The following is a 15,955-nucleotide window of genomic DNA, read 5'->3' as shown; positions in this document are numbered from 1 at the left end:
TGTGGATTCCAGCTGCTTCGATGTTGCATTAACTGGCATTAACTCAGCCAGTTAATGCGAGACAAATCCAGCTGCTCATTAAAGATTTCTGGTTTGTTCAGAAAATAAAACATTGGTCCAAACACCTGAAAGTCCCAAAAACACGTTGTGTCTCGAGTCTACGGATGTATCTGTGTATTTCCGTGGTGCTGATGCTGAGCGGACAGCTGCTGAAGCTGTTGAAGTGTCGGAATGTGGAAAGCTAACAATGTCCCTCTCACCGGTAGGCTAACTTATTTTTAGCCAATTACAAGTTGAATCTGGTAGTTGGGTTGTTAGCTAAGATACCGTCATTAAGAAGCAGCACAACTAATGTGTCTATGCGAGCTAATTTGCGATGAGCACCGCTGGCCCAGCCATTTATTTTTTAATGCACCTCTCAGATTAACTCACTGCGTGTCGTGCCCAGGGCTGGACTGGGACAAAACATCAGCCTGGACATTTTGACTAGAGACCGGCCCCCCAGGTATTAAAGCCATAAAGCCTTTGAATGAAAACAAACGCTGTTGTGACAGTGATGCACAGTCTTGTTGGTATATGTGTGATTTCTATACATTTTACATCAGATAAAGACTTTGGTTGTAAGATTCAGATAATTATTTAATAAAAGTGAGACATTTTAAATGAGACTAAGAAATAAAAGTATTTCTTTGTGCCCCCCTCTCCCTGTTAATGCCTACCTGCCCCCCTGGCAACACTTTGCTAGACCCGCCCCTGCACAGTTACCAGCTGTCAGCTACTTAGAAAAGGATCCTGGTGTTATTTGTCTCTCAGAAACAGTTCATAACTTCAACTCATCCATGTCACCTAAAAGGTAAACCTGTTTCTCCATCACAGCTCTGATGATTCAGTAAGGACATCTCCTGGTTTCATCTTCATGTTTCCCTCTCACCACATATCCAAACCGACATCATGACCAGCAGCTTTACAGCTGTGGCTCCAGCAAACATCAGCTGATACTAGAAATTAATATTAAATAAATTCTAACAACAGCTGATCAAGCTTAAACGTGCTGCTGTTGTTTAGCGCGACATCTGCTGGTTTCCTCTTTCTGGCACAAAGTGGATGATAAACAAACGAGAGACGATCAGCTGATCATTGATCAGTTTCATGATTGAAGTAGCAACAGGAGAGGCAGGGTGAGAGAATGAGAGGAGAAGAGGCAGCTGTGCAGCGTTACGACAGAATAACTCCAGCTTTGTGTCTTTTTCAGCTGAAGTCCGGGACAAACTGCTCCTTTTCAGCTCAACATGAAACGCGTAATATTTTCTCTGAATGCGGGACGATTCCATATTTTCAAGGGACGGTTGGCAGCTACTAACTAACCTTATGAATTAAATAAAGTTCACTATCAGTAACATCATAGCACCCACCCAGCTGTATAGAAACTGCGTCATGCTAGCTAGTACGCAGTACGAGTTATTGTAACTGACTGTAAAAAGTCAGCATAACGAAAATAAACTCCACCTAAACTTGGTTCATATCTGACCAGATAGACTGCAGGTCATAACTTCTTACCTGAAGTTCAGTTCACACTCGGACCGGCGGCCGCCTCGGGTCTCTGCTCCTCCTGCCTCCGATCTCCCTCCTCCACCTGCTGGCCTCCACCACTTGCTAATGTCACTGAATCTGTGGAAGCCCCGCCATAGCCACCACCAAACAACTGAGTTATTTTTACACATCTGCCAGCATCTGGCCAATCCACCACCTTTCATTGTTTATACCATTACAAAAAAAATAAAAAATCATCGGGCCGGCCACTGAGCAAATGCCCGGTATGCCCGATGGCCAGTCCAGCTATGGTCGTGCCAACAGTGGCACGCGTGCCCAGGGTTGCCGACCCCTGGCTTAGACTGTCGTTTATTGAGAAATAATCTGCGGTTTTTGGCACCCGCCTCGGACGCAGCCACTCCGACTCTCTCCCAGCATCTTCTGCTCCTTCTCACTGCAGACACACATAAGACGCATAAGGGTGGCTGTAGCTCAGGTGGCAGAGCAGGTCAGCCACTAACCAGAAGGTCGGTGGTTCGATCCCAGACTGCCTCCAGGCTGCATGCCAAATATCCTTGGGCAAGATACTAACCCCATGTTTGCCTACTGGTGGTGGTCAGAGGGCCCGGTGGCGCCTGTGTCTGGCAGCCTCGCCTCTGTCAGTGCGCCCCAGGGCAGCTGTGGCTACAATGTAGCTGCCATCACCAGTGTGTGAATGGGTGAATGACTGAATGTAGTGTGAAGCGCTTTGGGGTCCTTAGCGACTAATTAAAGCGCTATACAAATGCAGGCCATTTACCTTTTTTTTTTTTTTTAAGACACATCTCCCTCATTAACAGTCCCGTACACCTTTTCCCTCCCCGCCTCCGTGCCGCCCGGAGAGCTCACTGTGTCACCCCTCCTCTGCAACAGGCCAGCAAACCACGCCCCCGCCACAGTTAGATTCAACATGTGGGAGAACCCTAAACTTTTGTGGTCTAAGTTGTGGTCTAATGTGAGCTTGAGGAGATTTTCTTTGTGGACAGGCTGTGATCAGCAGAGCTGCTGATCTTTGTGGATTCACACAGCTGACTTTAACAGATGTCAGCAGATGTTTCATGAGCCATCTTTGCTAACTTCCATTTCTCAGAGTACAGCGGTCCTTCGTTTATCGCGGGAGTTACGTTGTAAAAATGACCCGTGAAAGGTGAAATCCACAAAGTAGCCAGCTTTATTTTTTACAGTTATTATAGATGTTTTAAGGCTGTAAAACCCCTCACTACACACTTTCTACACTTTTCTCAGACAGGCACGAACATTTTCACACTTTTCTCTCCTGTTTAAACTCTCAAAGTTCAAACGTTCAGAGAAAACTAAGCCCAGTATTACAGAGTGAAACCAAAGATCAAACCCTGTTTTCAGGTCCAGAATAGAGCAGCTGCCAGATAATTCAACATTAATGAATCAATGGTACGGAAGTGGAGGAGGCAAGAAGAATGAATAAAGTTTGTAGAGTAACAAAGTACAAGTACTTTGTTACTTCTCAGCTCTGTCTGAAACACAACAACACTTTCTCCAAAACATATGATTGAGGTCTTCATCAAACCTTAAAGGCTTCCTCTTCTTTTGTTTGTTTTGGATTTAGTTATTGAAGAATATATGTCACTCCAACTTAATGTTTGTTTCAGTGTCTTTTCATGATTCTCTGGATGAGGCAGGCGAAGAGGAGAGAAAGAACAACACAGTGGAGTCTCTGAACAGAGGCAACACCAACTCCAGAGAAGAATATCGATATGTGTATTTTAAAGTGGTTTTATTTGAAACCTAATATCTTAGACACGCACAGTGAGAGCATTTATATGCAGTGTATGTGGGCTCTATGAATGAGTACAATGCAAATAAGACACACTGATCAAGGAGCCCCTGTTAGCTGGAAATCAAGAGGCTACAATGGGAACAGTAGTAAGCTGTGTGGATGTAAAGAGCCAACTATGGTAGAACCGTGTGGTGTAATTCAGTGTAAATCAGAGAAGCCTAGAAACATGTTAGTTAACAGAGGTACAGAAGGACTCTGAGAGACAGCTGCTGGATGAAAAAGAGGGACAAGATCTCAATAACTGAGTTCTAGAAACTGTCAAACTAAGGCAAGTTTATTTATATAGCACAATTCAACAACAAGGTGCTTCAAAGTGCTTTACAGAGACATTAAAAAACAAAAACAAATAAAAAGCATGATTTAAAATTGATTAAAAAAAACCAGTAGATAATGGATTTGGTGTTTTATTCAAATGCAGCTGAGAACAGGTGAGTCTTCAACCTGGATTTAAATAAACTGAGTGTTTCAGCTGATCTGAGGCTTTCTGGGAGTTTGTTTCAGATATAAGGAGCATAAAAGCTGAATGCAGCTTCTCCGTGTCTGGTTCTGACTCTGGGAACTGATAAAAGACCGGATCCAGAATAAGGGTCACAACGTTGGCCACTAGGATGAAGAGAGGCAAAAAGAATAAATAGCCTGTTTCTCCAAAGATTCATCTATGGGGGAATCTCAGCTACAAGGGAACAATAGCACAAGCCAGACACACCTAGAGCTGAAGGTGAGATCATGTGGGTGGCTGTAGCTCAGGCCAACAGATGAAGCTGGATTGAGTATATTGGAGTGCTTGGCACTGTACAAGGTGCTCTAATAGTGCCCTAATTATATTCATCAGAAATTCAGTGGGACTGTGGAAAATGACACTGGACACCATCTACAAGGCAATCACACAGTAATGCACTGTCCCCACTGCTGTTCTGCATAGGCTTCACTCGCCTAAGTCAGCTCGTCATTAAGAGCAAATACCATCGGCCTTTTGCTGTACATGGATGACATCGAGCTATATCCTAAGAGTTAGTGAGACATTACTTTACTGATCCATCTCACCAGGATCTGCCGCAAGGATATCTGGACGTTCTTGTGACTGGATAAGGGTGGCTGAATGGTTGCAAAGAAAGTGAAGATGGTCCAGGCTGAATGGGTTGAGCTGTAAAAAGGCAGAATAGGAGATGCACAGGACAGCTACAAGTACTTGGGTTACCCACAGGCCAACAGGAACCATGATGAAGATGTAGAAAGGGTAGCCACAGCCAGATATTTCCAGAAGGCGAGACAGCTGCTGAGAAGCCATTTGAACGGTAGGAATAAGATCACAGCCATCAATGCATGCACCAATTATCAGATCCCCCACTAGAATAATACGCTGGCCACAGGAGACGATAGAGACTACTGACATTGAATGCCAGAGCAGCTGACCTGAAAGAGAAGATCATGGCAAAGAAAATTTAGACTCTACATGGCTATTTACCAAGACCCGTGTCACGTACCCTGTGAAAGTCTGCTAGAGGATAAGAGTGCAGCATTATGCACAATCCCTACTGTGACCATCACTGCAACCAGCTGGCTAATTCAGTTTCATTTATACAGCGCCAAATCACAACAACAATTGGCTCAAGGTGCTTTATATTGTAAGGTAAAGACTCTACAATGATCCAGAGAAAATTCCACCAATCAGATGACCCCGTATGAGCAAGTACTTTAACCCTTTAAGCCCATGGGAGCGTACACGCTCCCATTTGTGTAACTATTTTAAAATCCTGGTAGAATTGTCATGATCCTGGGTCTTTGACCCAGCGTTTTGTGTTTTCTATTGTTGTGATATATTTTGGTTCTGTTCTTCCTCAGTTTAATGTTTAGTCATTTCTGTCGGTGTTTCCTCTGTGTAAAGTCCGTGTTCCTTAGTCTGTGTCTTTGCATGTGTGAGTTCCTGTTTTATTTTGCAGGTCTGCGTCTCTCGTTAGTGTTTCTAGTTTCGCTTCCCCTTGTCTCGTTATGTCCAATCACTCCCAGCCGTGTCTCCCTCCTGTTTCCCATTCCCTGATTGCCCTGTGTGTATTTAAACCCTGTGTTTTCTCGTGTGCGTTGCTGGTTTGTCTGCGTTATTTGGTGTTTTCTGGTCTGCGTCTCTCCCTCCGTCGTCTCAGGTTGTCTCTCCGTGTCTCCCTGCATCTCTGTTTCTGGTTTGTTTTTGTTAGTTTTTCCAGTTTAATTCAATTCAATTCAATTTTATTTATATAGCGCCAAATCACAACAAAAGTCGCCTCAAGGCGCTTCATAGATACAGAGAAAAACCCAACAATCATATGACCCCCTATGAGCAAGCACTTTGGCGACAGTGGGAAGGAAAAACTCCCTTTTAACAGGAAGAAACCTCCGGCAGAACCAGGCTCAGGGAGGGGCGGCCATCTGCTGCGACCGGTTGGGGTGAGAGAAGGAAGACAGGATAAAGACATGCTGTGGAAGAGAGACAGAGGTTAATAACAGATATGATTCAATGCAGAGAGGTCTATTAATACATAGTGAGTGAGAAAGGTGACTGGAAAGGAAAAACTCAATGCATCATGGGAATCCCCCGGCAGCCTACATCTATTGCAGCATAACAAAGGGAGGATTCAGGGTCACCTGGTCCAGCCCTAACTATATGCTTTAGAAAAAAGGAAAGTTTTAAGCCTAATCTTAAAAGTAGAGATAGTGTCTGTCTCCCGAATCCAAACTGGAAGCTGGTTCCACAGAAGAGGGGCCTGAAAACTGAAGGCTCTCCCTCCCATTCTACTTTTAAATACTCTAGGAACAACAAGTAGGCCTGCAGAGCGAGAGCGGAGCGCTCTAATAGGGTGATATGGTACTACAAGGTCATTAAGATAAGATGGGGCCTGATTATTTAAGACCTTGTATGTGAGGAGCAGGATTTTGAATTCAATTCTGGATTTAACAGGAAGCCAATGAAGGGAAGCCAAAACAGGAGAAATATGCTCTCTCTTTCTAGTCCCTGTCAGGACTCTTGCTGCAGCATTTTGGATTAGCTGAAGGCTTTTCAGTGAGTTTTTTGGACATCCTGATAATAATGAATTACAGTAGTCCAGCCTGGAAGTAATAAATGCATGAACTAGTTTTTCAGCGTCACTCTGAGACAGGATATTTCTAATTTTAGAGATGTTGCGCAAATGGAAGAAAGCAGTCTTACATATTTGTTTAATATGTGCGTTGAAGGACATGTCCTGGTCAAAAATGACTCCAAGGTTCCTCACCGCGTTACTGGAGGCCAAGGTAATGCCATCCAGAGTAAGAATCTGATTAGATACCATATTTCTAAGATTTTCAGGGCCGAGTACAATAACCTCAGTTTTATCTGAATTAAGAAGCAGAAAGTTAGCGGCCATCCAGGTCTTTATGTCTTTAAGACATTCCTGCAGTTTAACTAATTGGTGTGTGTTATCTGGCTTCATGGACAGATAGAGCTGGGTGTCATCTGCATAGCAGTGAAAATGTATGCTATGTCTTCTAATGATACTGCCTAAGGGAAGCATGTATAATGTAAACAGAATTGGTCCTAGCACTGAACCCTGTGGAACTCCATAATTAACCTCAGTGTGTGAAGAGGACTCTCCATTTACATGCACAAATTGGAGTCTATTAGATAGATATGATACAAACCACTGCAGCGCAGTACTTGTAATACCTACAGCATGTTCTAATCGCTCTAATAGGATATTATGATCAACAGTATCGAACGCTGCACTGAGGTCTAGCAGGACAAGCACAGAGATGAGTCCACTGTCAGAGGCCATAAGAAGATCATTTGTAACCTTCACTAAAGCTGTTTCTGTGCTGTGCTGAGCTCTGAAACCTGACTGAAACTCTTCAAATAAACCATTCCTCTGCAGATGATCTGTTAGCTGTTTGACAACTACTCTTTCAAGGATTTTTGATATGAAAGGAAGGTTGGAGATTGGCCTATAATTAGCTAAGACTGCTGGGTCTAGAGATGGCTTTTTGAGTAAAGGTTTAACTACAGCCAGCTTGAAGGCCTGTGGTACATAGCCGATTATTAGAGATAGGTTGATCATATTTAAGATCGAAGAATTAATTAATGGCAGGACTTCTTTGAGCAGTTTTGTAGGAATGGGGTCTAAAAGACACGTTGATGGTTTGGAGGAAGTAATTATTGAAGTTAACTCAGAAAGATCAATTGGAGAAAAAGAGTCTAACTTAATATCAATGGTACTAAGAGTAGCTGTAGATAATATTACATCTGTGGGATGATTATTGGTAATTTTTTCTCTAATGATAAAAATTTTATTTGTGAAGAAGTTCATGAAGTCATTACTAGTTAACGTTAAAGGGATGGTTGGCTCAAAAGAGCTCTGACTTTTTGTCAGCCTGGCTACAGTGCTGAAGAGAAACCTAGGGTTGCTCTAGGGTTGTTTAGGTTTTTTCTTAGTTTCATGCTCACCCTCGCCATCTCTGTTTGTATCAACATTTGATGAATAAACTCACTTGCATCTGAGCTGCCTGCATAAAGGGTCCTTTAATAATTTACACACGGCTTGCCCCGCAATGACACAAATAAGCTAGTGCAATCATTTTTTTGCGTATGAAACCACAGGAGTTGTACTTACACAGCATGCATTCAACTTGTCCCAGGTCAGGGTTTCCTTTGCAAAAATCAAGTAAAACGTGCTCGCAACAACAGTAACATAATCCAGAAACACACCTTGATCAGCTGTTCATAGCACTTCCTACGTTGCAATTAACATCATCAAATTGTCAGTGCGAACTTTCAAGTCCGCCATTACCTGGGGAAACCGGAAGTGGTGTCGCTTTTCGTGGGGAAAATAGTTTTCCCCCTACAGGGCCTTTCAAAGGTCAGCTGGTGTTTTTGAAAGTCATGTTTGACTTTATGCCTTTCTGTGTAGTTTCTGGGAGGCGTAGAACTTAAATTACACTGTTCTGTGGGGAAATACTGTACGTAAGATGTTTTATGTGATGAGAAGGATTTTAAATTAGATACTGGACTTAGCAGGGGGCCATGTTCTGTGCATGGAGGCTTTCAGCCCAAGTCCAGCACCCTGAGACGATACATAGCGAAAGGAAGGAGGCTAAGAACCAGTGAAAGTCAGAACCACTATTCAGAATGAAACGGCTAAGATCCATGAGTACACCAGGAACATGGCCACAGCTGATAGTGTGCCTAGTGAGTACATGGTTCTGTTGAGGCAACAGAAACACAGAGAACGGAAACATCATGGAAAGACAAACCTCTGCACAACATGCACCACCAGCAGATAGAAATACCTGATATTGAAAAATCCTACCAATGGCACCAAAGGCACAAGCTCGATAGAGGCTGGGGTCTACCACACCACAAGTGCAGTTCAGTCCCAGTTCTATGGTTGAACGCTCTCACAGACTGGTGATGACCAGGCGTAGAAGAAGAAGACGGCCATAGTGATAAATGTTATACCAGGTAGAAGCAACATCAGGAGGACGTAACACAAAAAGCTCGACACAACCCAAGGGCTGTGAGAGGAGCTTGTGTGGAGGGTGAAGCCAATAGTGGTTCACGAGGTGTTTGGGGCACTCGGGGCATGGACCCCTAAACAGTGTGAGTGGTAGTGCTTGTAGGACCATCACGCTCCCAGTTCCGTGGCTGACAAACTGAGCTTGAAGGGTAACGACCATACAACATACAAATTGTGTCAGGAGTGCTGCTGCTTCTTTTTTCGCTCCAGTTCCTCCTCACTCTATAAATTATTTTCTTATACAAGACACATCTCCTGGATGCACTGGTACGCATCTTCAGTGATGTATCCTGGGGTCATCAGGTGTTTCGGGTCTCACAACATCACACACCCTCACCCAGGCGACCCAGCCGGGGGTGATCAGGCCCCGACTTGTGTACCAGTAGCTACCCACGGATCAGCCCTCTTAATCCACAGCCACCTTGTGGCTTTCTCTGCTGCTTCGCTCACAGCCTGGACGGCCCTCTTCTTGGCTGCCCCAGCCACGCCCAGCCGGCCTAGGACTTTGCAGAGAGATCGTCCTGCAAAGCCCCTACATCCCACTTCTATGGGCTCATAGAAAGTCTTCCAGCCCCTTCCCCTGCACTCCTGCACTAGTTCCTGGTACTTTCCTTTCATTGGCCTCCTCAATCCGCTCCTCCCAGTGTACTGTGAGTTCCACCATGATCAGAAATATAGTGTCAGGATGATAGATGGTCTTCAGCTCTGGTATTCCTTTAAGATGTGGCCCTTTCTCTGGGCTTCTCTTTCCTGATGCAGTTTTCTCTTTAGTGTCTGTGTGATTTTACTACTTCTAAGGAGATCAGCCACAGTCCCTGATCTTTGACAGAGATTACTTTAATCCCAATTTGAGGTTATAAAGTGTCTAATCCACATCTCACACACTGTGATTCACATGTGACATTTTCAGTCTATGCAATGAATGAATTATATATTGACTTTTACAGAAAACATTTTAATAACTTTAGCCTCATTAGGTAAAATAATATGTAAATATGCATAATGAAAACCAGATTATAAGACAAAATTGTAAACAATACATATGTGGTCAGGATGTAAACAAGCATGTAAACACGTGAAACGAGCTTTTTCAGGAAGGTCTTTAAACGTGACTGAAGCTTCCCTAAAACATCATTCAAGTTTTAACTTTGCTTTCTGGATAAACTTCATTCATTTCCTCTACAGGTCAGTCTTACGTGCAAAGTGGGGCCTCAGAGTTGGAGGCTCTTCAGGAGGCCTACAGGCAGGTCCATGCTGTGGAGGATTCAGATGATCATGGTCATCATACCTCATCTTTGGAAGTGAGATGGAGCATCAACAGACCTCTGTCTCCTTCCTCTCCTCCTCAACGTGCCCAACAGTCTCTGCAGCCTGTTTCTACCAGTGAGTCAGGTCAGAAATTATTCTACTTTAAGTCTTTGTCGGTCTGAGTATACAGTGTATAAACCCCAGGTCTGTGGTTGCTCAGTGAGCGTACCCTAACGGCTCTTTCTGACACTACAAATGAGATCAGGGATGAACCCTCAATGTCATTTGACAGTTTTGGAAAAAGCATCAAAATTTTTTGATTATTTTCTTTGTCCACAGATTTCAAAGACTTGAGAGAAAGGTCTTCATTTCACATTTGTCACACCTGGGCTCCACTTCTGTGTCACATCATGTCACTTCATGTGTGTTAGCCCTATAAATAAGATGCATCCTACTTGTGCAAAAGTATTTGTGATGGGCAGGATCGTTAATGATAAAAGTATGCTAAGAAATTCTTTTGTCTTTGTGTGTATTTAGAGCTGCCCACTGCAGAAGAGCTGATGAGGCTCCTCCGACCAGAGGCAGCTCAAATTAGAGGCTTCACCCTCCAGCCTGTCAGGTCAGGACTACACAGTCGATGGATTCTCAGCAAGCTGCCAGCTTGTTTTCCTCCCAGTTCATCAGTATCTCAGTGTTTGTGGCACAAATACAGTGTTCAAGTAACATTTGAAGGGACTCACTGTAAATATTCAAACGTCAGCCAACAGACAAGCTTAAATCTGACGTCACAATCTGTCTTAACTATGTTAAGGAGCGATCGCGGCTCAAGAGTTGGCATTTTGTCTTGTAATCGGAGGGTTGCTGGTTCGAGCCCCGGCTCGGACAGTCTCGGTCGTTGTGTCTGATAGGTTTGTAACATAAACCTATTCGCTGGAACGTTAAGGACAATCTGCTACGCAGCAAAAGCAAGACTCAAGGCACCAAAGTTCTCTGGTTTACTCATGCATGAGGGAGACCTGGCTGGAGCCAAGCGTCGTTCCACCACTTGACCACTGTCAGACTCTCAGCCAGGTTTCCCCACAGCACTCCTTTTATTGTGGTTACATGAATATGCATAGGGTCATTAACATATAACATCTTACATAGGTATACATGTGAACAAAGAATACTGTGTGTGTGTGTGTGTGTGTGTGTGTGTGTGTGTGTGTGTGTGTGTGTGTGTGTGTGTGTGTGTGTGTGTGTGTGTGTGTCAAAGGTCATATAACAACATGAAAGCACGAAGGCAATCATCCTTGGTCAGGAAGAGGGTAGACTAGACCCCCCCGGTAAGGAAGTCCAGCAGTTCATCTAAACAAAGAGCACTTAGACTAGAACAGACGCAACTACGTTAATCCTACCATAAAATAATAAGACACGGTATGACCTCTCATGCTCCCAAAGTGCTGTCTAATACACACAAAGTTTGCAGACTATCAAGGATCAAAACCTCTACCAATCTACAACTAATTACAACTCTAAGCATATATAAGTAAATATTTCTAAGCATAAATGACAATCAACAATACAAATCTAACAGTGTCCTTGGGCAAGACACTTTACCCTACCGCCTACTGGTGTTGGTAGCGCGATCTGGCAGCCTCGCCTCTGTCAGTCTGCCCCAGGGCAGCTGTGGCTACAACTGTAGCTGCCTCCACCAGTGTGTGAATGTGAGAGTGAATGAATAGTGGCATTGTAAAGTGCTTTGAGGGTCTCGAAAAGTGCTATATAAATGTAATCCATTATTATTATTATTATTATTATTATTATTATTATTATAAACAAGAGTTCTTGGTATGCCGTGGACAGCAGTTCATCCGTGGGTTGGGATGATCAACTGGAGGAACTCTGCTAGCAATAAAACAAGAAGTGAAGCAAAGAATAAACTCGCAAACAAAAACAGTGAAACAAACAGTAATGAAAGCATCGATCGTTATGGAGAGCATGACAACTTCTGTGATCATCCATCCATCCATTCGCTTCCACTTATCCTTTTCAGGGTCGCGGGGGGCGCTGGAGCCTATCCCAGCTGTCATAGGGCGAGAGGCGGGGTCCACCCTGGACAGGTCGCCAGTCTGTCGCAGGGCCAACACACAGGGATCACTTCTGTGATCATCAGTTCTAAAATTCAGGGAGGCTGTGCAGAATGTTAATTAAAGCGCTTTGCATTGATTTGCAAATATGTTGAAGCCCCTATTTGTTCCTAGCAAAACAAAGAAAATATATCCGATATTTATAAAATGTACAATAAAAAAAAAAAATCTGTTGTATTTAATGATAGCAGCACATCTCAAAAACACTGGGCCATGTGTACCAGCCCCTCTTCTTACAACAGTCCTGAAACATCTGGAAGTAGGAAATCAGCTGCTGGACATGTTGGAGAGCATTGTTGTCCCATTCTTGTCCAGCTGCTCATCATTCCTGACTCTTCTTTATTTTTCATGATGAATCAAATGTTTTCAGTTGGTAAAAGGTCTGGACTCAGAGTGTCAATGATTATGAAATGGATTGTAATAATTAGGAAACCATCTGCACCCTCCAAGAAAATAAAAGTATGTAGTTTACACAGCAAAGGCAAATGTGACAGGTGAGCTAAATGTGTTACCTATCAATGAAACTCGGGCAGATGTGACGACTCATGCTGAAGCCTGTCCACCCGTCCGTCCGTCCACAGTCTTCTGCTCGGCACTAATGTGTACTCATTTATGTAGATGAATATGAGAGAAAAAATGTATTATCCACCGTCTGTCTGTATTTAGAAGAACTCACCATCGTGACATCACTGCCACTCTTCTGAAAAAATAGTTACAGTAGTAACTGTAAAGTTACAATACACAAAATATTTTGTTTATTTTTTACTGTGGTTGTCACTTTGCAGTGTTGTGGAGCCCAACCAAGAAAAGACTTCCAGGGGACTGGAAAGGGCATTCCCGGATGAGGCACAGCACCCTGCAGCTGCAGCAATAAATGGGGCCGAGGAGTCGACAAGCCACCCAATCAGTGCTGCTCACCCCCCCAACAAGGATCTGATTTGCAGCATCAGAGCAGAAGTAGACAAGCTGATGCAGGATCATACCAAAAGCTCTTCTCTCACATCATCTCACACTGGCAAAACTAAGAAACACCCGGTGAGCAAACTATATAAAAGGCACTACTGTAGAAAAGAGATTACATTCACACTTTGCATTATACGTTTTTCTCAGGCCTCCCGTGGCTCCCTTACTTCTCCTTCCTGTACCTTTTCAATGAGACAAGCCACTCCAGCTCCTGTAAGAGGCAAGCGCCTGGATGGGAGAACGGCGGTGACTTCAAGGTCATCGGGGATAAGTAGAGGTTCTGCTACACCAGCCAAAACCCGGTCTGCTATTTCCTCACAGTGTCCACACAGAGCGAACCATGAAGACTGCTGGGACTGCACAGGTTATTAACTGCACACATCAAGTCATCAGAGGCTTAAATAATGTAGGAAAGAATCGTGTGCTTTCCACACTGTTAGAAACTCATTGATCGATCATTGGATAACTGCTTAACTTCATTTCTTATCAACCAGCATCAATTCTGTCAGTTTACCTTGTAATCTCTTGACTTGTTAGCACTTCTTTGAATCCCTTTCTGTGTGTTTTCACTGGTAGAACCAGGAGTAACAGTGAGGAATGAACTAGTGGCATCTGTTCAGTCCTTAGTGGCTGTCCTCCAGCAGCAAATAGATGCTACCAAACACCAGGATTCTGCACAGGAAGTCAGAGAAACCAGGCTGGAGCAACATCTTCCACAGATCCGTGTAAGGAAATACTGTGTGTGCAGGTTTTCCTGACCACCAGCATCTTTTCACATTGTTCTTTTTACTCTGTGTGGTTGGTAATAACCTGTATAACTTCAGGAAGATTACGACAGCTGTTGTGCTGTGTTTGGTTAATCTTGTTTGAACTCTGCAGTGACTTCACTTACTTCATCACTCACATTCCAGTGATGAAGCTGGAAAAGAGGAAAACAGGGCTTGTTTTGTATCTTAGCAAAGTAGATTCATTAATGCATCATTAACATTACACCATAACACAGTGGTTCCTGTGTTCACACTTACACACAGTTACTGTCCCTCCATTTAGAAAGGTGTCATGGTCTATTTTGTGTAGTTGTTTTTTCCTGTGTAATAATATTCAGCATTGCTGTCAATACATTCGTCCGTGTCCGTGATTTAAACAGCCCAGCGCTGCTCCTGACGCAGGGGAAACTAATCCTGCAGGGAGACCTACCTTTGCACTTGTGCAGGTGAAGCCAAAGGCAAGATATGATCATCTGTTCTTTGACTTGGAAGGAAGTTGGTTTGGAAACATATTTGGAGATGCTTCATCCTCTGCTTTGCATTTGTGTGGGAGCCCCGTCAAAAACCTGTCCGTTATGCCAGCAGGGTCCACACGTTTTTCATTCATACTCCCCTTGCAATGGCTCTGCGTCCCCCACTTTGGGAACCTCTGCCGTAACACTTTTGTTGTTTTGTGCTGAGAAACACTCCTGCAGCACATTGATGGATAGAGCCTGGTCTGTGTGCTGCGCACTGCTTATTTAGTGAGTCTTGAATACACAACAGTGTCAGTGCAGTTTTCATTTCTGGGATATTAGTTAATTGATTTGAGGGAACATTCCAGATGATATTCTGACTGGAACTTGGAAATTTAAATTTCCGGCTGCATCTAGAACGTGGCATTGGATTACCAAACACCCTCATGCTTACTTCCATCTCAACTTCTAATACTAAGCGTGTCAGCAGTAACCATGACCTCTGCTTTTCTTGAACAACATCATACAGCGAACATGAATCCATTTATTTTCTATTACTTATCTGAAGCCAAGTTACAGTAGTAAAGGACACTCTTTCGAGGATGCCAATGTTCACACTTTGGACAGAGAGGACAGATGGTTTGAAAGAGGAGTGAAAGAAGCCATCTATGTCCACTGTGAGCGACCATCTTTGAACAGAGGCGGGGTTTACGACACCAACTCTCTGCCATCTATAATCCAGTTTTGAGTTCCCTTCCCTGCCTTAACGCCCACTCACATCCTGGGCCATCTGACCTCAGGAATTCGCATGATAAGGTGGGGCCAGGTTTCACAATGAACACACCCGAAACTCTGGCTGATTGGGACCCACGCCCAGTTTCCCACCTTGGCTCAGGCGATTAGAGGATCATCAGGGGTCCTTTTGTCCCTCTGTGGGGGGAAACTCCCACTAGGTTTATATCTGGGACTCTCCACCATTTGACCTTAGAACTGAAGAAGCTTCTTGGATGAGAGGTGAAACGTCTTCAAGCAACTTAAAGAAGTCCAGATGCTTTTCTTTGCAAGCTCCTTTGACATTTAGGGTATTGGAGATGGAAGGGATGTGTCCTCTCTCCAGCCTGTTCGATGTCTGTGTTGGTGTCTGGCATTGAGATTGAGCTGAACTTCCAGAGGTCTCCTTTTGCCATGTTTTACAGTGTTAGGCCCAGCTCTTTGTGGGATGAAGTCTGTGTGCCTAAAATCTGCTGCTGGTTACCAAAGCAGAGCCTAAAGCTTACAGCTCCTAGATAAAACCTGAGTATGCGTAGTAGCTGGTCATTGGTACAGCTCTGGGTGCTAAAACATAAAATATTTAAAATGGAAAGATGTGAGTAAAGTTAGAGCCTTTGTTGTTTGCACATCACTTTAGCAAACTGAGAGCCATCCAGGGAGTGACTGAGCTGCAGAGCTAAAGTGCCACAGCCTCTGCTTAAAGGATTTCACACGTTCA

The 15,955-nt window shown here is 43.8% G+C and overlaps 1 protein-coding gene across 6 annotated transcripts in view; it reads left to right on the top strand.

Annotated features, from left to right (window-relative positions):
* Positions 1 to 15,955, top strand: part of LOC147300731 (centrosomal protein of 162 kDa-like) — a 45,743-nt gene that overhangs the window by 10,433 nt on the left and 19,355 nt on the right. For 3 of the 6 annotated variants that reach the window (XM_086284846.1, XM_086284847.1, XM_086284849.1), the window contains 5 exons: positions 10,090 to 10,296; positions 10,690 to 10,771; positions 13,067 to 13,316; positions 13,392 to 13,608; positions 13,821 to 13,969. In XM_086284846.1, coding sequence (XP_086140972.1) covers positions 10,090 to 10,296; positions 10,690 to 10,771; positions 13,067 to 13,316; positions 13,392 to 13,608; positions 13,821 to 13,969 — 905 coding nt within the window. Of the gene's footprint in view, positions 1 to 3,197; positions 3,273 to 4,537; positions 4,681 to 10,089; positions 10,297 to 10,689; positions 10,772 to 13,066; positions 13,317 to 13,391; positions 13,609 to 13,820; positions 13,970 to 15,955 lie in introns of those variants that run through there. The other 3 variants (XM_086284851.1, XM_086284850.1, XM_086284848.1) reach the window with 3 other exon arrangements.

This window comes from Aulonocara sp. 'chitande type north' Nkhata Bay, unplaced genomic scaffold, assembly GCF_057382095.1.
Source record: "Aulonocara sp. 'chitande type north' Nkhata Bay isolate Kocher_YH1m ecotype deep benthic unplaced genomic scaffold, A_spYH_male_GT1.1 unmapped_scaffold_7, whole genome shotgun sequence".
NCBI classification, from domain to species: domain Eukaryota; kingdom Metazoa; phylum Chordata; class Actinopteri; order Cichliformes; family Cichlidae; genus Aulonocara; species Aulonocara sp. 'chitande type north' Nkhata Bay.
This window is presented reverse-complemented; position numbering and strand designations above follow the sequence as displayed.